Here is a 24,978-nt window from a genome sequence, read left to right on the forward strand (position 1 = left end):
AAATGCTATGTTGGGCAAACAGGACGAATGATCAGCACGAGACTAAAATAACATCAGAGAAATATTAAATTCTCCCAAATACAACTGTCAGCACAGAACACGCGTGCCAACAAGGACACTCAATTGATTTCGATAATGTTGAAGTTTTGTTGAGAACTATCTACTACTGGCCAAGACTAATTAGAGAATCTATCGAAATTCAAATAAATCAAAACAACTTTAACCGTTCGGATAGCTACGGTCTTAGTGCTGCGTGGAAGCTAATCATCAAATAATACATGAATTAAATGCATGCCAACGAAGGGCAACGTACTTCAATAGGGATTACCGTTGGTAGGGCTATTTTAAAAACACAATAGACAGGAAGGACAAGTTCAAAGGGCTCGCATAATGCACATGCATAATGTACATTGCCTCAGTAATCCCCCCCTCCACATTGTGCAAGAGCGCAGAAGGGTTGTCAACACATCGACGCCTCTATATAAGGAACTAAACAGTAAGACTTCTCCACAAATCTGGCTGTTGCCTGATGAAGCTAGTTGTAAGTACTGGCGAAACGTCGTACTCAGTTCGTAAATGTTGTGGCTTGGCTCTCCAATACACCGGTGTGCTGTACTAGTGATGAATCGGCATGTTCTGTTTACGTGACAACCCTTACTAGTTGGCTGTGTCGGGTGGTGGGGGGTTTTAACGACACATTTATATATTTACGCAATCTAACCCAAAAACCTCTATTATGGATGATATTGGTCGCGAAAGTCTACGTGTTAAACGAACTGATTTTAAATGTATAATTTCCATATAATTTGCATTACTTATACGCAATCGACTTTAAAATCCAAGATTCTGTGCTCGTATTTTAAGCAGAAGAATCCCTTTCAAGAATCAATGGTTACAATATAAAACAGAAACGTACTTTAGTTTTGACGATGCAAACCAAAAAAAAAACACAAAATAAGCAGACTGTAACGAACAATAACAGTAGACCCACGTTCAACGTTCACAATTTCGTGAACGGACCGCATATTTTTTCATGCAACTCAGAGGAGGTGCAAGACCCAGCTCCGAGTCAGTTGACAGTTTGCTGGAACAGGTGCGCTTTTAAAGTAGTCGGTTATTGGACGGCTACATAATATGAAGGGGAATGGAGTCCCAGACGGCGGGAGCATTTCACGAAGAATCGACGGTCAGTACGGGGCCATCATTTGGGGGGGGGGGGGGACGATCAGCAGATCAAGAGACGTACTGTGCAGTGAACGGCATTGTGGGAGATACAGAAAAGCAATGGCACCGACTTTAGGACCCGGCTCAGGAACCCGGCTCAGGAAGCTTTTTCACGCGAGAGTTGAGCGCTTCGTTGACACCTAATGATATTGGTTGTAACATCTAGCGAAACATCTTCTTGGTTCTTTCTGTAAAGTCACGTAGAATGGAAATAATAAAATAATTCTCACGACGTTTCGGCCACAACGCAAGCAGCCGTCCTCAGGTGGATAGCGGGTCTGTCGAGAAGACAGAGTCTGAATGACAAGCCCCAGGCTTGGAGCGACTATTTCGTCCCTCCATCCCAGCTTAAATAGTCGCTCCAAGCCTGGGGCTTGTCATTCAGACTCTGTCTTCTCGACAGACCCGCTATCCACTTGAGGACGGCTGCTTGCGTTGTGGCCGAAACGTCGTGAGAATTATTTTATTATGTTTTATTTTTATCATTTTATTATTTCCATTCTACGTGACTTTACCGAAAGAACCAAGAAGATGAATCCCCGCAGTCACGAAAGCGAACCATCGTACACAAAACCCTTAAAATGTTGCCCACTTTTCAACAATTCTGGTTTTTAATTTTAAAAAATCACTTGGAATTTTTGTCCAATTGACAACTTGATTCGATTGGCTCTGTCGGGTGCTGGAAGGTTCTCGTGAAAATGTTTCATCATGCCTACACAATGCAAACCAAAATAAGCCAATTATTAATTTCGCAACCACGTTGTCCTCATTCCAGGACGATATGCAGATGTTTGTTGTGCCGAACTCAAAGGCTCTAATATACACGCCTTTGAAATTCCACTTTTGACACAATTAGCAATTATTTCAGAGAAAACAACGCATATATATTTTAAGGTAGGACATAAAATCGTACATTCTTAAATCTAATACTTGGCATGTAATTCGAATGTTTCCCTACATCTGTTTCACATTATAGCGTTTAAATGTTTAGGTTTTCACAGTTTTGCTCGAATTAAACGACCAATGGGTGTGTTTCCATGAAAATGACAGGTAAATTTCGATATGAGATTGTTATAAGCCACTTAAACAATTATTCGACGAAAAAATATCATACAAACAAAAGTATGCACATGGAGGATGACATGACAGTTCCACGATGCCATGCTGTACATAGTTTGACATTAAAAGTAATCAACTATCAGCATTTAAATGTATATCCATGCATTTAAAGTGTTTATCACTTCTGTTCTCTCCGTGGTCGGGTGGATTTTATCTGGGTCCGCTGGTTTTTCCCTCCACATTTAGACTCAACATGGCTGCGATACGTTTTCTACGTGATAAACTACTTCGTTAAGCTATCATTTGTGGTCAGGTCGCTTCTGACAAAGAGCTAGATAGCTCAGTGGGCCTTACTTGGTAAAATAAAAAAAACGCTTGAAATAGTTTAATATTTATTTAGTTGATTTGCTTACTTCGCTCACATAGTTAAGATGGACAAATGGATTTTTTTCTCAACCTTCTTATTTTTGGCAACATCACCGGGACAAGGACTAGAGAGGATGTGTGAGAGAGAAAAAAATGGCCCGGCAACATCAAAGAAGATTGGTCTGGAACTGGGACTTGCACTCCCAGAAGCAGACGGGGCTTTCGCCAGACAACAGCTGGAATGTGGCCACGAGTGGGCTGCCAGCACATGCCGACCCTGTCGGTGTCACCTAGGCATAGAGTCGTGTACACCGAAAGTACACATGTTGTTCTATTTCAGTTTTAGTAAATAATTTATATTCTGATTGTCTTAGAATACAACACGATTGCAGCTTCAGAATACCGTACCGTAAAAATGTCAGTAAAATTGCGTTGGTTGAAATGGCGTTACACTGCAGCGTATTTACTTCATATTATTTGGGTATTTGGTATTTACTTAATTCAAAAGGAACAGGCAAATGGACAGGAGACAGAATCAGAATCTGTATTCATCTGCTGAGCTCTAAAGGAATTTGATGAGCTATGAAGCTCTTTTTCACAGGTGTCAGAAAGTTACAACAGCAAGAAATAATACAAGAGCAAGACGGAAATATATTTAACATATGGAAGTACAAATTGCGAGCGTACATCAATTCCTGCATATTTTTCAAGACCAAAATACAAGCGTGTGCAAGGCAACAAAACAACGACAGTCCAAGACCACACCAGGTCTATCTCAGTCGATGTGGCTCTGAAGGCACACAACCCCCCATCGCGGACACAGCACTCCTCCAAATGAGGTTGTGTCACGTGCACTGAATGAAAACTTCTTTAAGATGCGCAAAACAGTGGTCAATTTGCTTCACATCTCATATCGCAGTTCAGGGATGTGCCCGGCTGTTACCTGTGCTCCCAAAAGGTCCAGAGTGGATATCCCCTTGAGCCTCATCCTCGGCGCGTGCGACACAGGAGAGGGGCAGCTCGCGCGGCGAATGAACGACCAGGTCCTACGCTGCACCGCGAGAAGGAACCCCTTGTTTTTAATAGGGGACCAACTTCTTGTGACAGATATTGAAGAATGGGTATAGTCTGCGTATTTGTTACTTGTATTCTCCATTACTGAAGGACCCATTTCAAACAAACAGGATCATTGCTAATCAACATCATTTAAACCATCATGCAAACTCTGAACATCCTCGCTTTGGCTTTTGGCGAGCCATTGAACAAAGGCAGTCACTGCATCGCGTGCTTTCAGATGCGCTTCTGTGGCTGTCTGGAATGCTCTTCTGTCTAATATTAGGAAGCCACTGAAGCTACGCACTTTTCAATCTAGATTGAAAACTGATTTTTATAGACCTGCTTTTTGTCTTTAGCTTTTTATCCTTCCCCTGCACCTCCGATTAGCACGGTTGGCTACTTATGGTATGAAAGTAGTACAATATACATGCATACATCTGGCAGTTCAACAGCATTGGTTGAAGCAAGTCAGACCCTGCTGATGAGCCATTGCATGTTGAAATTAGCCAAGAGTTGTATTTTGTTGAGCCAATTATGCTGAATTGATGCATTCCCAAGAGACCCAGTGGCTGATAGGATGTACAAAAATATATTCTTACTATTCACTTGGAGGGACAGATCTGCAAGGAATATTATCCGCTTACTTTGATACTTATGGAGAACCGAATTACACATATTTTAAATTTGAATAAGGTGTTAGACAGGTTTCAATTATCGGTCATGCGTTTTGTAGGAAGACACAACATTTGGACATTTTGTAATGACTAATTTACCTGCTGTGAGATTGTTCAAGTTTACTGCTGTTATCGAGTTGAAGGTTTGTTTCTTATAACCTAGATTGAAAATATGATGCTAAAGAACCTGTTATAAAATTCACAAGCATAGGTAGTGTAACAAATAAACTATTCAAACTTAATTTGTAGCTTTCGTGACTGCAGGAATTACCGAAAGAACCAAAAAAATAAACTATTGTACATTGGTACTCATATACATGCCGCAGTTACCCCTTGAAATGTATATGTTTATGCTGCATGGAAAGTGTTACTTTTCTGTTCGCCTGGATAAACGTTCATTAAGCATGCACCTTGCTGTAGCCACGGTTTCCTTTGCAAAAGAGCCAATGTATCACGTCTCAATGGGCCTATATTTCAGCATGCTGCTGCTGCTACGACCTTCAATCATTACGATATTTCCATTCGAATGTGACGAATCTTAATGACCGTCATCTGTTTTATTAAGAACGTTGAGTTGGTGGAATTGTATTGTAAACGGATGCAGTAGTTTGTTGGGCTGCTAGCTGGCTAGAACACGCGTTCACTTCAAAGTCCCTGTGCAATCTTTTTGAATTCCTAACTCCATTAATTAGGATGAGTGCAATGGTGAAAGATTGCGGAAACCTTGGTGACTCGAGCAGTCGTTACGTGGACTGTGTACGATCGCGGTGTGACTGAGAGCCGCTTGAGGCGGCAAAGGGAAGACGTGTACACATACACGAACATTAAATAGGGCTTGTAAGTCACAAAAACTTCAGGAATAATGTTATTAACTAAATTATTCATCCACGATAGCGGGCAGCAAAACCTTAACCCAACAAAATAACTTTGCACACGCTATGTAAACAATAATGCATTATTTATTCATCACTTTGAAGTCTTGAACGTGGAAAAGCAACCATAACAGATCAAAGAGCCAAGGAGTCCAAGCAGCCTAAACGTTGTCCTAAAACGATTGTGGAAGAGTTTAAATTTAGCTGCGAGCAGTTTGGTTTAAAATGCTTGAAGCTGAGGCATGTGAAGCTATTTGTTCTGTGTCCTTTCAATAGCATTCGCTTCATCAAAACAAAAGCAAATCAGCCAGGCGAGGGATATACAGAGATTCTGGAATGCTTGCTCGATCTCATCTCTGCTATGCGCACAACAAACACAGATAGACTGTCACCATTGTTTAAAGGGTGTGGGATGTTCAAAACAGTATTGCCTTTACAAATTTGATGTTCTCTTCTGTAATGGCTACAAAGAGCTTTCCGCACATATAAGTAGACACACCACATCAGATCGTTGAATTAAGTTGGCTTTAATTTAATTTTTATAGCCACATCTTAATTGGATTTAGCCAATAGTTTTTGTATCACATCCCGCTAAATTTACTTTGTTTGAATATAATGCACTTAATTTAATTTGGCCAGTGCATTGAAAAAATCCGTGAAGATTTTGAAATGTTATAAGCAATGAAGTAAAAAATCACAAATTTTTATATTTTAAAAGCGCCTTGTTAGGCGACCACTGACAAAGATACGTTTACAGTTATTTTCCACTAGCAATCTTCACACTATTTAGTATTCAACTGGTTACTGGATCTCTCTACACTAAAAGTAATATTATACAGACATTTATTAATCAACTGGAAGATGAAGGCCTCGCCTTGACAATTCAGGCAATGTGGGTGGTTTGACCATACTTCACCACGCTGGTTCGTGTGGGTTGGTGAAGTTGGGGGATGGGGGAGGGACCAGTTCAGATATCACTCGCCACTGATGTGAGCCGTAATCCAGAAAAAACAACTCAATGTCACGTGATGATTATCATGGCACATTAACCACTGCGCCACCATCTCCCCTCTAATGCACATCCATAATGCCAATTAAAATAAATAAATGCTATTTGTTAATATTGCTTCAATAAATCTCAACATTACAAAACAAAATACCCTGTAAAATGTAAATGTGAATGATCTACAGGTTCCCCCCATTAGCTTTGAAGTCACCCTTAATTAAACATAAAATATTTGCAATCTTTCGTTGCTTTCTTACATCTCTCACCTCTGGTAGCCTCTGGTAGCCGGGGGTGAAGGTGCATCTTGGGGAGACGTTGCACCTGCCTGACGACGTCACGCACGTGCCTGACGACGTCACGCACGTGCTGTCGCACTGACACCACCAGGGTGATATCGGTGCATTCCCAGTCACAAGACGGACATCCATAAGCGGCAAATGTCTGTGCATCCTGTGGGCACGCGTGCATTCGTTGGAGCTGTGTGTCGTGAGTACGGACCGTTCGAGTGTTGAGCAGTGATAGTCAGGGGGCATGCGAGTGCAGTGTTGTGTGTGTACGATGTTAAACTTCTTTCGCACCCCACGTAGCCAACCGTGCGAATGAGAACTCTGTGCAGAACTCTCGACGCGGAAGAAACTCGTTGTTGTGCTGGCTTAATGAGAGGTGCATTAACCATTAACGATAACATTAATAAAGTGGGCAACGCAGCTTGTTGAAAGGGGAACTTCAACATCAACGCAATCACTGCTATTTCTAGTTTTCGCACAATCACTGGCAATTCTAACACCAGCAGAATCTTTCCCAACGACGAGAGCAAGCAAACGGTTTCCCATTCATGGCTCTCTTTCAATATGCAATTACTCTTCTTGGTTCTTTAATACCGAAAGAACCAAGAAGATGAATCCCTGCAGTCACGAAAGCTTTAAATCGAAATATGCAATTACTGTCACTCGGACATCTCCAATCCTCTGCCACTCCGAACGCCTGCAAAGCATGCTGGTTTTATTGTGCAGAGCACGTGCATTCTAAGCCAATCAGAGTCGATCACAACGTTGAAAACTCGTTGCGAAGCGTTGATTAATAATATAATCAGCGTCTCCGATTGGACCGGGATCGCCTTCTGATTAGCTGGTGCCTATCCCCAGGCCATTTCCTTACCATGCTCAGTGCTGACCCGACTTACAGCAGTTCCCTTCCGGATACAGCTGTATGGGGTACTACACGGGTGTAAAACGTCTGGCAAGGTTGGCCATCTCAACGCCTCGACTCCCTACAAAAAAATAAGCACAATCTCTTGAAAGTGAAAATGCTTCAGCACAATTGCAATCTCAAAAATTAACCCGTAAAAACAAAGCTTTTCTCTATAAATCCTTTATATGCGTGGTGGCTAGAGTCCTCTCGTCCTCTGGCTTGAGATGGCTGCCACCTATGGGTCAGATGATTGTCTGCCAGCATTAAGCAATTGGTAATTAAATATTTAAAAAAAATTCCATAAACAGTGTAAAATTTTGGAAAAAAATGTTCACGAAAATTAATTGTCATGCACAACGAGTCTGTGTGGAAAATGTCAGCTCGATTGGATCACGGGAAGTGGGTTAAAAAACGACCGAAAGATTTGCACGGTCGTAAGCAAGCAAGCAAACACGCAAGCACGCAAGCACGCAAGCAAGCATTCAAGCGAACTTAATATAAAGGAATTAATCAAAAATTAACCCGTAAAAACAAAGTTTTTCACTATAAATCCTTTATATGCGTGGCGGCTAGAGTCCTCTCGTCCTCTGGCTTGAGATGGCTGCCACCTATGGGTCAGATGATTCTCTGCCAGCATTAAGCAATTGGTAATTAAATATTTTTAAAAAAATTCCCTAAACAGTGTAAAATTTTGGAAAAAAAATTTCACAAAAATTAATTGTCACGCACAACGAGTCTGTGTGGAAAATGTCAGCTCGATTGGATCACGGGAAGTGGGTTAAAAAACGACCGAAAGATTTGCACGGTCGTAAGCACGCAAGCACACAAGCACGCAAGCAAGCAAGCGAACTTAATATAAAGGATTTAAAAAGAGCCACGATCTGGCTTTTGGAAGGAGGTGACGGCGTGGTGAGCGCATTGTACGACTGCTCCATATCCGGGGACCAGAGTTCAATTCCCCTACAAGACCAATTAACAGTGGTGTATATTTTAACCAGTCTCGGGCCTCACGCAACCTTCAATGAGTACCTGATCCCGTGTGTAAACATCACCGCTCGGGAGACAAAGGCGGATAAATGCAGCTGGGCGTGGTGTTGGCCTCCCACCCTCTGGTGTCCCGTGCCAGCCTTCATAGTTGCTTGCTAACAATACTTGTGTGACATCACACAGCCGTGATGGGATGTTATGATGAGCAATGATCTGTTTGGTAATACTAACAATGACTAACATTGAAAAATAGGGGAAATATTCCATCCAGATGACCAAACTTGTGTCCAAATGATTTATGGATTCCACACCAATCTCTCTGCCAGTATTGGAGGTTAATGAACTTTTCTGCAGAAACGGAAAAGGTCTCTCGCCTGCCACTAACAAGGGAATGAACTGTTGAGAGGAGTCGACATTGGGTGAGTTGGGCCTGTAGAGAAGCGACCTGGCCACAAATTATAGCTCAACGAAGAGGCTTATCACGTGGAGGTTTCTAGCATCCAAATACTCTCGCATGTTTTCAATGTGAAGGGAAAACACGAAGGACCCGGAGAAAAATCCAAGCAACCACAGGGAGAGAGAGAGACATGCAAACTCCAAATATACAACAGGCATCATGGTCGAGATCGAACGCACAAACTCGTGCACACCAGGCGAGGTCGTTCACATCTCGATTATGCTGTGGTATGGAGGATACGTTATTACAATAGGACATGAGGCTAAGTTTGTGTGTGTTATCAGTTGTTTCCTTTATGTCAGGAGGAACCTGTTTTCCCCAATGGTATCAACACAGCCAGGTTTTTAACAGCAGGTTTTCTTAACTTCGAGTTTATGTTTGAAAATCTAGGCGCAGATCTTTTTTTTTACACTAAAAGCAAACTTCCAAAGAAATGGAAACCTTTGTTTGAAACAACAATTAAATATTTATCCAGGGATGATGTTTTAGTCTGATTACTATTAAATATCAATAGTTGATGCCAACAAAATGTGTATGCTGTGCTTGCTTTGTTGATAGTGGCCATCGACACATTTATCAACAATATCAATGATGTTTCAAAAACATCTTCATCATCATTTCTATTCATTATTCTTTTCAATTAAATAATTAGCAAAATACCAGAACGAGAGAAAATTCCCGTGCCAACTTTGCGTAAATAGACGCTGCTGTGGTAATCGTTGGTGACCGCTGGATTGCAATCCAGGGGTCGCCGGTTTTATTCCATCTCCCGGCGCGGCGGTTGTCGAAATAACGAGTGCAAGTTTCTTAAATCTTCACTGCCTCTGTCCACCCAACCCATTTCTAGATGGGTTCACCACAGTTAGTCGTTCGGCGGATCACACCTGTGGTGGGGTAAAGTGTGAGCACTCCCACCTCTTCCCAGACGTCTGACGAACGTGGAAGAGTCAGCCGAACACCGTTTATATATAGTGCACTTCTTTCACACCGTACGGAGTCAACCGCGCACATTGGAGGTGTATGGAATGGGCGTGAGCGACCAATTACGGGGCTGCGCGTTTACCTTTTCCTGTTTGAGAGCGCGTTAAGGACCTCTTTAACGACGGTTTATCGTCGCCACCACCTCCCGCGTGCACGCGCGAGTTTCCCCGCGTGGATTGTGATCGGTGACAGAGGTCGCTTTACTCTGCTTTGCTCAATAGCGTGATTCTTTATGTGCAGAGTTTAGACTCTTTACAGAGATCTTCCGTTGAGCCACTTCTGGCAATCTCAAGCCACCTTGTGACAGCGTGAAGGTCAGCACCAAGATTCACGTGAAGCGAACCCCATTGTCCCCACAACCCGACGCAATACAAATATTGCCAGCACATATTTCCTCTTTCTGTACCTGAATGGACGGCTTTGCCGTAAGCCCATCCTGTCCAAACGACGTAAGCCCCCCCCCCCCCGTTGCCCCCGCTGTACAAACACACGTTCCCCGAAGTTATTACAGGATCTGATGGAGGTGTGCACGTGTGGGCTTACTGTTTTCACAGGGATCTTAACTACAATCAGCTCTCTCAGTTCCCAAAGGCCATCAAAGACCTGCCTAACCTTAGGGAGCTGTAAGTATTCGAGAGAGAAAACCCCGTATACTCACCACGCTCGTGTAGAAATATCACAGAAACAAAGTTATTGCTTAAAGTAAAAACGTAAAGTGGTAAATGTGTTAATTAAGTAGTTTTGTAAAACAAATACTGCGTTGTTTGATGTACATTATTTATATGTTTACTACACACACATAGCCTGCTGGAGCTCGTGCTTTTAACCAGCACATGTTCAGGTCAGCACTGCAAACGAGGGGGCTGTGAAGCCAGCACCATGCCCACTCACCTTTGTCTCCCTTCGTGCCACTGTTTACACACCACACCAGGCGGTCAACCGAGGATAGATTGGTCTTGGGGAAATCCCAGAACCGGTTCAAATATCACTCACTAGCTGATGTTAGCCATGGCCAGGCATTTAACTCAGGTCACCGGATGAATTGTGCAGTTGCTGTATCCACTGTAAACACTGCTTGCATGTAAAATTATCATTCCCCTTTTTTAGTGTTACAAACTGGATGATTTCAATGTTTGTAGAGTATAGTACACGGTCGCATGGAACATCTGTATCACGTGATTTAATCGTGAAGTCCAGCATAGCAGTCATTTGTTGTTACAGAGAGATCAAGGGATACATTTGGAAAACGTACTATTATAGGACTTTCCGATTTTCTCAAGTTATATATTCATCATCTGAACTATAGCACATCACTGCATTTAGAGTGTTTAATGTGCCATAAAACATATATATTGTCAGATTAAATTAACTGAAAGTGCGCGTTTTTCTACTTAAGCACATTTAATTAACAGAATTTGTCAGAAGCAAGCATTCAATCCACTTGTTAACTGATACCGATCTTAAGCTGGTACTTAAAAAAAAGAAAAATTATGTTCGTCAAATTTAAAAAGTTAACAGGCTTGTTTATTCAACTTGTGATTAAGAGGTTATCTGAACTAGGCCAATCAGATAGGACAAATAAGTGCTCAGAAGGCTGGTTCCCTACTGAGCCAGTTGGCGCACAAGTTGAAATTTCAACCACTGGCCTCTGAGTATTTTCCTAATTAATCTCAATGTAGACATTTCTTCCCTTTCAATAACATGCAATTATTAAGTCATCACTGGTTGATTTTTCATACCGCGTGACTGTTTACAGAGGCGTGTTGCCAGCATTGAAAAGTATTCTGTCGTGTTGTTTTCAGAGCATTTCACAGCAACAGAATCGAGATGATTCCTGAGCATGCATTTCGGAGCAACCCACTCCTCAAAACCATGTGCGTATGCGCCTGCCTCTCACCCTGCGAGCACTCACAACATACGCAGACTCGCGTGTATCCACTATACAGGGGCAGCGTTACTCTGGCACGGGACACGGTGGTCAGCACACTTGGCAATAAGCCACTTTGCACATATTTCCCAGTTCAATTCATGGTGATGTCTATTCATGGTTAAGGACACTACACACACAAGACAAAACACCGTGATTGGTTGAAGTGTTCACGTGTGATGTTGTAGTCACTGTCTGGCGCGTTTTCGGGTTGTGCCATGTTTTTTCGGCACGACGTCCGAAGTTTAAATGCATGTGCTGAAAGCTTCTTCAGCAATCAAGCAATTACTGAAGAAGCTCCGAGCATGTTGAGCAAAACGTCGGACATCCCGGACAGCACGCAGCAGAACTGTGGAATCCTACGCAGTAGTATAATAGTGTTCTGCTATGGGTCTCGCAGAATTACACTGATTGGCACATTTAGAGTGTGAATGTTCTTAAAAGAAACATACATACTTACTTTAAGCTTTTACTTCATGCAGTCATCTTATATCAGAAAATTAATAGGCACACTGTGGAATTTGTTTTACAGTTTAATATTTAATCTTTGAATTGTTGTTGGCTGTGAAATGTACCTATTCTCATATATTGAACATACCTAATGCGTACCATGGTGATGTATGAACCATATTAAATATGGCAGGTAGATCTGTTCCATTTTTCTGTAGAAAATATTACCCCACTGTTCACATGGGACAATGTGTTATAGCATATCTAATATTCTCCAAAGTTTCAAGTGCTCGCACAAATCACTTTTAACATGTTTTTCATTTAAAATGAAAAGAGCTTGAATTTTATGAGAAAATGTATAAATGTATTTTGGATATAGTCTCGCACATTGTCAAATATATATATATATATAAATATATATCTTTCTAAACTTTTACAGCCATTTCTATGACAATCCCATCCGAGTTGTGGGGAAGACTGCGTTCCAGAACTTGGCAGAGCTGCAGACCCTGTAAGTGCTCTCAGAGGCACAGTGTGCCAGCAGACACGGGCTCACATTCTGTATCACAACCACGCTGCATACATACACACACACACCACACACATACAAAGACCCCCGTATAGCCTTCACGGACTTTTGGGGTAAGAGGCTTTTGCGAGCACCTATGAAAACCGGTACGTCACACGAGAGGGTGGGTAGCCAACACCACGCCTGGCCGTCTTTTTCTCCCGAGTGGCGATGTTTACACACCACACCAGTTACTCATTTGAGGCTGACTCGACCTAGGGGAGGCCCAGAACCAGTTCAGATATTCGTCATCGAATTCGGGTTACCGGGTTCGTAGCGCAGCCCTCGAACCACTAGATATACCCACATTTACATACGTCTGCAGATGGTAAACCTCTTTGGAAAGCCAAGTAGTGAGCTATTAATGACAAAACGTACATTTTTTTTCCTGATGTTTCATGGGGAGGGGGGGGGTTCAATCGGGAGCATTCTAAAACACATGTTTAGTGATTTTGGTTATTATTTAATGGTGAACACGCTGCCGTGGTGCGATGGTAATTATCAGAGTGGACCTGCAATGCAGAGGTCGCCAGTTCGACCTGCTGGCACGGCAGAGTGAACCAAATGGGGCACGTTTCTTAAATCTCCTCTTCCAACATTTGTCCACCCAGCGGTGTAAATGGGTGAAACCAGAGTTTGACACTGGTCACATGTGGTGGGTGAAATGCTAACGCTCCCACCTCTTCCCAGATCATCTCACCATTGTGGAAGAGTAGGCCAAATACCCTTTATAGGGGCTCTCGAAAGCTCATTTTAGTGGAGTCCCTTCTGCCAACATTAGCATGAGTAATCAATTGCAGGGCTGAACATTTACCTGGGTTTGTTATTAAAATGTAATGGTCTAAAACAAAGCAGCTCATTACAGTATATGGCACTGAGTGTTTTTTTGAGACAAGTAAAGTACGCATACCCTTCCACCACACTTGCATCACACGAGCACCACACACCTGCACCAGACCTGTACCACACCTGTACCACACATGCACCACACCTGCACCACACCTACACCACACCTACACCACACACCTGTACCACACCTGCACCACACACCTGCACCACACACCTGTACCACACCGGCACCACACCTGCACCACACACCTGTACCACACCGGCACCACACCTGCACCACACACCTGTACCACACCTGCACCACACACCTGTACCACACCGGAACCACACATGCACCACACACCTACACCACACACCTGCACCACACCTGCACCACACGTGCACCCCACCGACACCACAAACCTGTACCACACCAGAACCACACCTACACCACACACCTGCACCACACCTGCACCACACGTGCACGACACCTGCACCACACCTGTACCACACACCTGTACCACACCTGTACCACACGTGCACTACACCAGCACCGCACCTGCACCACGCCTGCACCACGCCTGCACACCGCTGGCAGATCGAGGCATGCACGGCTCATGCCCACTCAGATGCCGGCTTGCTCACTCGTGCCGCACAGCTTCGCTGCAGGCTCCGCTGTCGGCACATCCATCCCTAATGATGCGGAAACACCAGGAAGCACTGCATCAGCAAACAGTCAGCTAATGCTTCCTGGAAGCACAACCGGAGTTGTCATGTGTGAGAAAGCGTGACAGGGCATAATCTGAATAATTATAATGTAGATGCGTTTGCTATGAGGTGGCTGCCTCGTGATTGGTTGCTGAATATGTGATGAATTAAAGGCTTTGGAGCAGTTGTCAAATTTAAACTGGGTGCATTCCACAGGCTCACATGAATGGTTTCTTTCGTGAATAAATTTGACTTTTTAGCTGTTCTGCATCAGCAGTTTTTGTATTATTCACAATTCAGAGTGGCTCCCTGCTCCATCAAACAAGGACATAGCATCCGTTTCCACAAATATCACTAAGCCAAATGCATACATTCCACATTACCATGGCAGGGACCGGTCTATACGTAAGACAAGCACTGTTGACGTCCAACAACGTGGCACTCATTTTGAACAATTCGTGAAAATAAATCTCCTTGTCGTACGACACATTCAAACACATTCACGTTTTGTCAAACGCACATGCATATTTAATCTATCAACAACAAAAGTATTAAAGAGTTGCTGCATTTTTCCCATCCACAAGATCTTAAATGTTTTGTTTTATATGGCATGTGGTAAGTGGACACGATGAGCTGGTATCGGCTTTGACCAGGGTGCATCCCAGCAGTAAAGCCCTCAATGAGGAAACAACAATAACAGGGATGTTTAAAATGGTTATCTCTGATGAGGAAGCTTTAAAACGTTTGTAAGGTGTATTTCATTCCATAGATGTCAATGCCCTATGTATGGAAAGCAGGAAATAAATAGAACCAGGGTGAACGGCCAGAACTAGCGGGTAAACGTCCAGTTTAAATAGGTGGGTTTTCCAGACAGACTTACATATATATAACGATTCTGAAGCGTTTCAAAGCTTTGAAGCTGCACTGGCAAACGCCCGATCACAGCCCTAAATTTTACCTATTTATTTAAACATATTGCTATAAATTGTGTTTAACCACCACCAAAAATGTCTATAAACACATTTAGAAAAACACATGCAGGGGCAATTTAAATGTCTCCATTCTGAGAAATTTGCTCTGTTATTTATGCATTCATTCATTCATGTAGAGTATTCCATTTATTTATTGACTGCATGCACATTTATTCCCGAGTACATGGTTCACATTCACGCAGTTAACTAATTCATGTGGTCACGAGAAAGCACTGCTCAAGGTAATTTGTCTCCGAATGTCAGACTGCTCCGTGGGGCTGCTGAAGTCGACTTTCTGCCGATCCTGAATGGCACGACGAACCTGGAAAGCCTGTGAGTAGCCCCTTGCAAGCGTTCATCTCTTAGCAGTGCTAACAGGCCATACCCAGCAAGCATAGAACGTGGGGCCAACGTTTGTCCACCAGTTCCATCCAAATGCCAACGTTGACCCAACGTTTGCATGTTTGCCAGGAACGCAATCATGCAAAAAAACACCTATGCATCATCATAATTGCCTCTGTGGCTGTTTATACATTATTCAAAAGTATGTTGATGTTGTTTGCTGCAACACAAATGTAACGTGCGTTATTACGTTTGCAAGCAAAACACATTCAGAAATTGCATAAACACCCTGTAAATAATCAGAGAACCTCATATCAACATGTATACAATGCAAACCGTTCGTGTACCGTGATTGCTTACCAGGCTTGTGCAGTATACAGTAGTTTTTCGTGATGGCCTATTATCTGAGTGAGTGACTATTGGTAGTCTTTTTTTAAGTGAAACGCCAGTCTGGAAACAAAGTATATTTGCGTCATGGAAATAACACATTAGTAATGGACAGTACTAAAGATAAAACATTGATATATGAGCTAATATTGAACGGAGTAAACTGTTTTGTGAACGTCTTTGTGGAGATGCAAACTTTACCGGAAAGTTGTTAAACGAATAAAAAAAGCTGTTTGTAAATGAATAACATAAATACATTATTCTTTACTGTTTACAATGACTGGGTCTCGGACTGCAGAGGTATGGGTTACCCATGCATTGGTGAAATGTTATTGTTTGAAATATGATCGCATGACGTTATCATAATGATAGTGGTAGTAATAATAAGTTTTACGTGGAATGCCATTCATTATAAAAATACAGTATTTATTCAAAACATTGCCTATGCTTTGTGTCAACTAGCACTCTAACTGGGACCAACATTTCTTCACTTCCCCAAGACTTCTGCAAGCAAATGCACAAGCTGCAAGTGCTGTGAGTGACAGTACACCTCTCTCCAGCTGCACACATCAAAGCTCTCTGTAACGTGCGTCCCACAATAGGAACAATGCATCCAATAACGAGCAGTAAATCGTATATATATATTTTAGATTTGGGCTCAGTGCCCACATCGCTGGATGATGAATGAAGCAGCTCTTGGCCATATTTTAATGTAACTAGAATCATTTGGTTGATTCTTACATGTGGTATTCATTTACACAACCAAAATGGATTAAAAATGCAGTACTATTTCAAAGATAGAATGGGCTGCAGCCAAAACTCCGGATGCAAGTGGTCCACATCAATGAACTGCAGTCAATCCGTTTGGTGCCCATCACAGCCCAGCTTTTTATACCTCCTGACAAACAAGTACACTCAACATAAACATATATATACCTAATATGTAAATAACACCTGGACTGCATGGTAATGTAAAATACTGGCAATGAGAAAATGAATTAATACAATCACACTGAAGAAGTTTCAGATGATGGTGATGTATTTTCTCTTTGGTTTAGCATGCCAGCTAATGTGCATTCAAATTTTGAACATGTGTATGTATGTATGTTGAACTTCTTGCGCACTGTATGTAGCCAGCCGTGCTAATAGGAGGTGTGGGGGAAGGACAACAAACTAAAACAGTTTGAAAGTGATGAGTTTAACATCAATAACGAAGAAAGTTATTATTTCTTAATTAAATGGACCCACAGCTATTGCTGCAAGCAGAGCAAGATGCTGTCCATGTACTGTGTCCACAGGTGCCCTGGGTCCCAGAAAAGATATATCTCCAAATGCAACACTCTTTAAGTTCTTCTTGGTTCTTTCGGTAAAGTCACATATAAGGGAAATAATAAAATATTAAAAAGAAAACATAACATTTTTATTTTTTTTATTTTATTATTTCCCTTCTACGTGACTTTACCGAAAGAACCAAGAAGATGAATCCCTGCAGTCACGAAAGCTTTAAATCGAAACTCTTTAAGTTGTTATAAAACGGCTCTGTTTTAAGAATGAATCCACTTGGCACGAGGCCACCGAGCCAAGACCTGCACAGCCCTACGGAGCCCTTGAGATTATCATTAATAATCCCTGAATATTGTGTTGCCTCTTTTTGTCTTTCTTTCTTCCAGAGACCTGTCTAATAACCACATCCAGACTCTTCACAGCCTCCAGGGATGCCTGGCTCTAGAGGAGATGTAAGGAGCTTCCTTGGTTTAACCCACATGTCGAACTTTTGTCCACATCCATACTCTGTGTGTGTACATATATACTTATATGTGGAAGTTGAGCCGAGGCTGGTGTAATTATTTCCATGCTGGTGAAAGTTATGTTCTTCTTCTAAAGACAGTGTACTTTATACATCGTAAACAGATTGTTTGTTTTTGTACTTGTTGGCAAGGGATATTTATTTTAATCACACGAAAGCCTAATTTCATACGAAGTCTGTCACCATCTTATATTATTATTCATAATTGGTTCATGTTGGGTGACGTAAATTGTTAAAAATGTTCCTCCCTTTTCAACATTACTCTTGTTTTTGCTAAAAAACAAATCAATTGGCATATTTGCTCACATGCCAAACTTAATTTGATTGGCTTTGTCCATTGATGGAGGGTTATAATAAAAAAAAATATATGTTGCCATCATGCCTACATGATCTAAACAAAAAAAGAAACTCATTATCATACGAAAGCATGTTTGTAACTAAGTGGGAGCCCATTGCAGCAAACCCTTTTTGTCACACTGAGTGCAAGTTAGCATGCTGATAAATTAGAAAATTGTTTAAAATAGATACGGTATATTCAACATTGCAACGGTCAACTCCTATCTCCATAAACTTGGCCCATCCGTTTGTTGCCAAGCAAATACCGCTTGATCTCAGATGATTTAAAAAAGAAACAGGACATCTAAAAAAATATTTCCTACGCATTTGAAAGAGTAACAAATATATATTTTACGCCATAATAGAGGCTTTTAGGGTTAGATTGTGTAAATATATAGATGTGTCGTTAAACTCACCACCACCCAACACAGACAACTAGTAAGGGTTGTCACGTAAACAGAACATGCCACTTCGTCACTAGTACAGCACGCCAGTGTGTTGGAGAGCATTTGAAAAAGTAACAAAATATATTATTTGGTTCTTTTGGTTAAGTCACGTCTAAAGATAAAATAATAAATTAAATTAAATAATAGAATACGACGTTTCGATTGCAACACAAGCAATCATCATCAGGTATAATGAAATAGCGACATAAAATCTAACCAGAAAACTATAAACAGACATATTAGCAGACAGATATCACCAAGATACATAAAGAGAGCAACACAGGTAACAGAGAGAGGTGATCGTCTCTGTGGGGTGGCCTTAAATAGACAGAGGAGGGCGGATGCAGAGAGAGTGAGGGGGGTTAGAGAAAAAAATATATATTTTACGACTGTGTGTTGAGTTTGTACAGCCTTAATATTATTTGAGTGAATGGTATAACTGTCTCATTTTTCAGGGCTAAATATAAACATGAACGGGTTATTGGTTGATTCAGAATATATATTTTTGGGTCAGATCATATAAATAAAATGTGTGGCGTAAATCACAGCCTATGAATTAAGTAGTCACGTGAATAAATGTGCCAATGTATCACTGCTTCAGCATCACCACTCGTGTGTTGGAGAGCAATGTCACACCATTTAAATGGGTTCAGACGTTTCGCTGATAGTTACAACCAGCATCATCAGGCAGTTGCCAGAATTGTGAAAATGCCCTCCAGTCTTGGGCCTTAAACAGGGGGTGTGATGTCATCAGTCTGCGCTGGGAGCAGAGAGTGGCAGAAGTGATACTACTCGATTATTGTATTGGCTTAAATGATGTAACTTTTTTTTTTCTTACAATGCATTCAAAACTATACTCTTTGGTTCTTTCGGTAAGTCACGTAGGTAGAAATAAATCAAAATAAATTACGACGTTTCGATAGCAACACAAGCCATCGTCTTCAATGGCTTGTGTTGCTATCGAAACGTCGTAATTTATTTTGTTTCATTTCTACCTACGTGACTTATTGAAAGAACCAAAGAGTATCGATTTCTGCAGTCACGAAAGCTTCAAATCAAGATCATACAAAACTAGTTTATGAATCAGAATATTGGCGGCGAAAGCCTACGTAAATAATTGATCGTATGAAATGTGACTGGTTCCTCGGCGCAAAGTATGACACGTGTGTTAAAACTCAAGGTGACAGCTGATGGATGGAGATTGTAATGAAGAAACAGACGCACTAATTGCATTTGTGCTTATTTTTAGATCTCTGCAGAACAACGAATTGAAAGAAATTGGGGAAGACACTTTTCAATACCTCACCTTTTTGAAATCACTGTAAGTCTTTCAAATGATGTTATTATAGGTGCATATGAACATCTACTTTTTGAGCACGTGTTGGGATCACATATCATATTTTTCTATCGCTAAAATTGGTCAAATGAGTTGCAGAGAAAGAGGACTGTTGCTATCGTCTGCTGCCCTTGTTTAGTAATTGTGACAATATTTACACTGACAGCATGGCGGTGGGACTTTGTTGAGTGACATTTGTTTCAATTAAACACCACTTTCAAGATTACTCACAAGGCAGCTTAAACGTTCGAATAGTGAGAAGTATGAAACGTTAAATGACTGTGGTAGTTGGGGTATTTTTCAACCATGCAGTGCAGTAGCAATTGTAACAAATGCAGCTGACAGATTAATGAAAATAGCCTCATGTTCCGAAAACCGTTGAAGCATAACTTATTTTTCTCCCGAGTTTTTCCAAAAAATCTTACGTAATTTAAGTGATGCATTCAGGATCTCAATGTTTGCTCAGGGGAGGTTATAGAATAAAGCCCACCAAACAGCAATAACAATTTCCAGCAGCGGGCACAATATTTGTGTTCTGTGGCCGCTTTATGAACAATGTAGACGTGGCACATTGCTGAACGTGTCGTACTTTTTGTGATTTAGAAACAAAAAACACGTCGGCATCTCCCTCCCACGCCCCCCTCCAGCCAATGTATCATGGTTCCCATGGCCATTGATGGCCCAGGAGCCAGTCGCATCACTTCTGTGTGGCAGGAGGAAGTTATCGTGGGGGATGCGCAGTGAGGAATTATGACTCGTGATTTGTCAATGGAACGAATGACACCGTAGGACAAGAAAAACTGACAGTGAGGACTGAGGAGTGGGGCTCAGGGTGAGCTTGAACAAAGCAAAGCGAGGCATGTGCAAATAATTTCTCTGAACGATTGGAGACATCGGTCAGAAAGACGCAACTGGAAAGTGCATCAGAATGTATATTGATATAGGGTGGTTAATCCCAGATGGATCACGATCAAAATGATAAAATAAGTGGTAGACAATAGAGGGTGGAAATGCTTTTTAAAAAACTGAACTCAACAATGGAAAGCAACGTAGTGATGTGACTAAAGAAGTGTTTATCAGCTCATAATGCCTGCTATGACATGTGGATCAGAAACAATGACATTAACCTAGAACTTGGACTCAAAGCTAAAGAGTGCTCAAAGAAGCATGAACGGGTTTTCATTCCTTGTATACAGAGAGAAATTAAAGTTATGCTGACAGACACAAATGCATGTTTTACTGACAGACAAAATGAAGCTATACTGAGAGTCAGAAATTTAAGTTATTACTGAGGGACAAAATGTTGAATTTTACTGAGCCCACTTGTTAGACTGAGAGACAGAAATGGGAACACAAGGTCGAGACTAACATTGGAGTGTCAACCATAGAAGGGAATGTGCCCGAAAGGACATCAACTGTGGAGATGGAGTGATGAAATCAGCTGGTATGCAAGGAGCTAGATGGTTTGTGTGATTTCAACAACGTGTTAGATTGTGATTGCTTGGGGCGGCCTTCAACCAGCAGTGAATAGATTATGGATTGCGCTGATTATGATTTTTTTTAGTTTCACCCAAACTCACCAAACACAACTTGCTGTTTCTCCTTCATATAGACAGCAAATATACAGATGAGGGAAAATCTAAACAATTTGAAAATGTATATTACAAGTTTACAACATTTAAATAATACATTAAATAATGAAAATACGTAACTGGAACATGAGACTTTTTTGCGTGGGTGAGGTTTTTTATTGTCTACCTCCCAATTTTAGGAAGTGTGCCCCTTACATGTGAAATTAGAGGGGTTTTTTATTTCCATATGGTCAGTAATGGCATGCATTCATTTGACCTGAGGGAATCAAATACGTATTGCAGATTACATCAAATACAAAAATAAAGTATCTTAAAACTTGTTAAGAAGGCATCAAACAAACCTCGTGACGTTCCAATACGCTCTCAGAATTTCCACATATAGTTTTCAGAAATATATTGTTCTTTTGAATATAATAATAATAATGATGATTATGGCAATTCACTTCCATCTGCAAGAATGGACAATGAATCACATCTGACAATTATTTGGCTAGCATATAAGCAATATGTCAGTTTCGATGTAACAGAAACAGTGATGTGTTTGTTTTTATTATTGGATTTCACTTCAGAAGACGCCTTAGAGACTGTGATTAAAGAAAGGGTCCTTTGCTGCAGGCCAAGGGTGCCATGCCAAGAATGCCGTGTTGTTTGTAACTCAGGGATCTGAGCGAGAACAACATCCAAGAGGTCCACCCACACGCCTTCCTCACCCTGCGCGGCCTCGGCAAACTGTGAGCAGCTGCGCCTCCCTCCTCCTCCATCACCTCCTCCTTCCCCACCGCCGCTCGCCCATTCACTTCGCTCGGGCCCCTCTCTACCCCCTGCCCCCCTTGGCCAGCGAGCCCGTCACAGGGGGCGGCGGGGGGGGGGGCGCTACACATTCCCCTCGCGCTGTGCCGGCTTGTTTAACCTTCACAATTTGGTGCCCTCCCGAGCCAAGTTCGCCGAGACGCGTTTCCAATTTGACGAATCAAGTGTTTGTACGTTCGTTCATGACTGGAGATAAGAATGTGCTTACTCTTTGGTTCTTTTGGTAAAGTTACGTAGAAAGAAAATAAATTCAATAATATAATACGACGTTTCGATTGTAAAACAAGCAATCGTCATCAGGTAGAAAACACACCTAGTGAAGTTAGGAATGCAATGCAATCCAACACAGAGAGTCGGCTAACACAACAGTCAGCACCTTACCTGGTTGATTACGTTCTTCCAAAGATTGCTAAATTTGAGAGAGACAAAACACAGACACGGGGACACACAGACAGACACACAAGCAGAGAGAGACAACACAGAGACACACACAGCGAGTCTATGTTGTGTCTCTCTCTGTGTGTCTGTGTGTGTGTGTGTCCGTGTCTGTGTTTTGTCTCTCTCTCAAATTTTGCAATCTTTGGAAGAACGTAACCACCAGATAAGATACTGACTACTGACTGTTGTGTTAGCAGACTCTCTGTGTTGGATTGCATTTTATTTCTAAGTTCACTAGGTTTGTTTTCTACCTGATGACGATTGCTTGTGTTGCAATAGAAACGTCGTATTCTATGATTTAATTTATTTTCTTTCTACGTGACTTTACCGAAAGAACCAGAGAGTAATTCCTGCAGTCACGAAAGCTTCAAATCAAGAATATGCTTGTTGCCTTTAAGGTTGTGTAGCTGAAATTAAAGACACCAAAAAAGTGTGTAAAGACTAAAATGAGTCGATATATTTCTTCAGAGATTGTGATCAACCTTTGCAGCATTGCAGAACTGCTTTCATGTTATTCCACTGAGCCACCGTGTCTTGATGAAAATGAGCTCACCACTGTGCCTGGATCCTTCTGATTTCCTCTACTCATTGATCTCACTACATCCCTTTACACCGCTTCATACACTATCTTGTTTGACCATTTATGCGTCTGTAAATCTGCGGGAGTGGATTACTTCCATGGCAAGCCACCCTTTACAGCTGTGAAATAAATCATTATCATTCAAATCTTCACGGTTAACTCTGTACTCCATTTAGATATGGGTTTTTTTAAGATTCTATATTACTCAAAGGAAATCATACCATTTAGCATGTTATAACTCTGCAATTTAATGATAGAAATGTCCCAATCACAGAAAAATACATTTGCACAATTGGCAACAAACTTGTGTAAGCAGTTTAAAACCCCCTTTGTAGAATCAGCCCGAATAGTGCATTGATCGACGTCTTTCAAGATAACATTCTTGTGCATACTTACTGCCTGCCTAAAATAAAATCACAAAGCAATTAAATAATCTAGGATTGCACTTGATCTAGTACTGCGTCCTAATTACACACATAAACCAAATTAATTCTGATTTAAATACACAAAAAAAAACTTGAGTGTTTGGCAAAGGTGTTAGTCTGCAAATACTGGCAAGCACCATTTGTTATCGTTTTGATTTTGCGAGCGATGATTGCGAGACGTATGTCATCCCCCCCTGCAGAGACTTGAGTTCCAATGGACTATCGTGGGTGCCAACGGAAGGGCTGGAGGGACTGGTGCACCTCAAGCTGGGGGGAAACCCCGCACTCATCCACCTCAACCCCACTCAGCACTTCCCTCACCTCCGGTGTGTGTTGTCTCAAATACGTGTGGGGAGTAGTCGTGCCGTGGTGGTTAGCGCACTGTGCTCCAGATCCGGTGACTCAAGTTATGTTCCCGCTCACGATCAACATCGGTGACGAATATCTAAACCGGTCCTTGGGGCCTCCCCTCGGCCCACTCAGCCTTGAATGAGTACCTAATGCGAGATGTAAAAACAAGCATTGGGGAGACTTGCCACCCACCCCGTCACGTGCCGTGCTGGCCTTCATAGGCGCCCGCGAACAGCACTTGTGCCAACAGTCTGTTCAGGCTATACGGTGGGGGGGGGTTCTTTATATTTGGCTCAGAGACTCAATGCATGCATGCAGGATAGGACCACTCAGATGCAGGCCAGCACCAACGAAAAACAAAACTTGGAACAAAACCCAGATGCACCGTGAAGCACCCAGTTTGCATCATGCTCTGCAGATTAAAGGAGTTGGGAAAAAAAGGAAGCTTGACGTTACAGAAAAGCAGCGTTTTCCCCCACTGCCGTCGAGCAAGTCGTTAACAGGAATAGCCCCTGCTATCAAAGTGGCTGGGAAGCACCTTTTGACAAGCCTCTGTTTTGCCAACCAAGTTGACTTGCTCTAGCATGTCACATGGACTCACACGTGTTCTCACTTATGTCATCTATCAGCGTTAAATGTGAATTCCAAGAAAGCATTTCCAACTGCTTGTTCAGTGGCCACGTGTAAACATTAAACCAAAGGACTTTTCAAAAAATGAACTGCGTAAATGGTAGGAATATTTATTATCTCACAAAGATTGCCCCTGTTTCATATCATGCAATCAACCGTCACGAATACAGACG

General features: G+C 41.8%; 1 protein-coding gene across 1 annotated transcript in view; it reads left to right on the forward strand.

Annotated features, from left to right (window-relative positions):
* Positions 1 to 24,978, forward strand: part of LOC144933776 (leucine-rich repeat-containing G-protein coupled receptor 5-like) — a 142,411-nt gene that overhangs the window by 100,369 nt on the left and 17,064 nt on the right. The window contains exons 7-15 of the mRNA XM_078858881.1: positions 10,428 to 10,496; positions 11,676 to 11,747; positions 12,690 to 12,761; positions 15,590 to 15,658; positions 16,517 to 16,588; positions 17,725 to 17,790; positions 19,893 to 19,964; positions 22,231 to 22,302; positions 24,025 to 24,150. Of these exons, the coding sequence (XP_078715007.1) occupies positions 10,428 to 10,496; positions 11,676 to 11,747; positions 12,690 to 12,761; positions 15,590 to 15,658; positions 16,517 to 16,588; positions 17,725 to 17,790; positions 19,893 to 19,964; positions 22,231 to 22,302; positions 24,025 to 24,150 (690 nt within the window). The remainder of the gene's footprint in view (positions 1 to 10,427; positions 10,497 to 11,675; positions 11,748 to 12,689; positions 12,762 to 15,589; positions 15,659 to 16,516; positions 16,589 to 17,724; positions 17,791 to 19,892; positions 19,965 to 22,230; positions 22,303 to 24,024; positions 24,151 to 24,978) is intronic.

This window comes from Lampetra fluviatilis, chromosome 8 (assembly GCF_964198595.1).
Source record: "Lampetra fluviatilis chromosome 8, kcLamFluv1.1, whole genome shotgun sequence".
NCBI lineage: Eukaryota > Metazoa > Chordata > Hyperoartia > Petromyzontiformes > Petromyzontidae > Lampetra > Lampetra fluviatilis.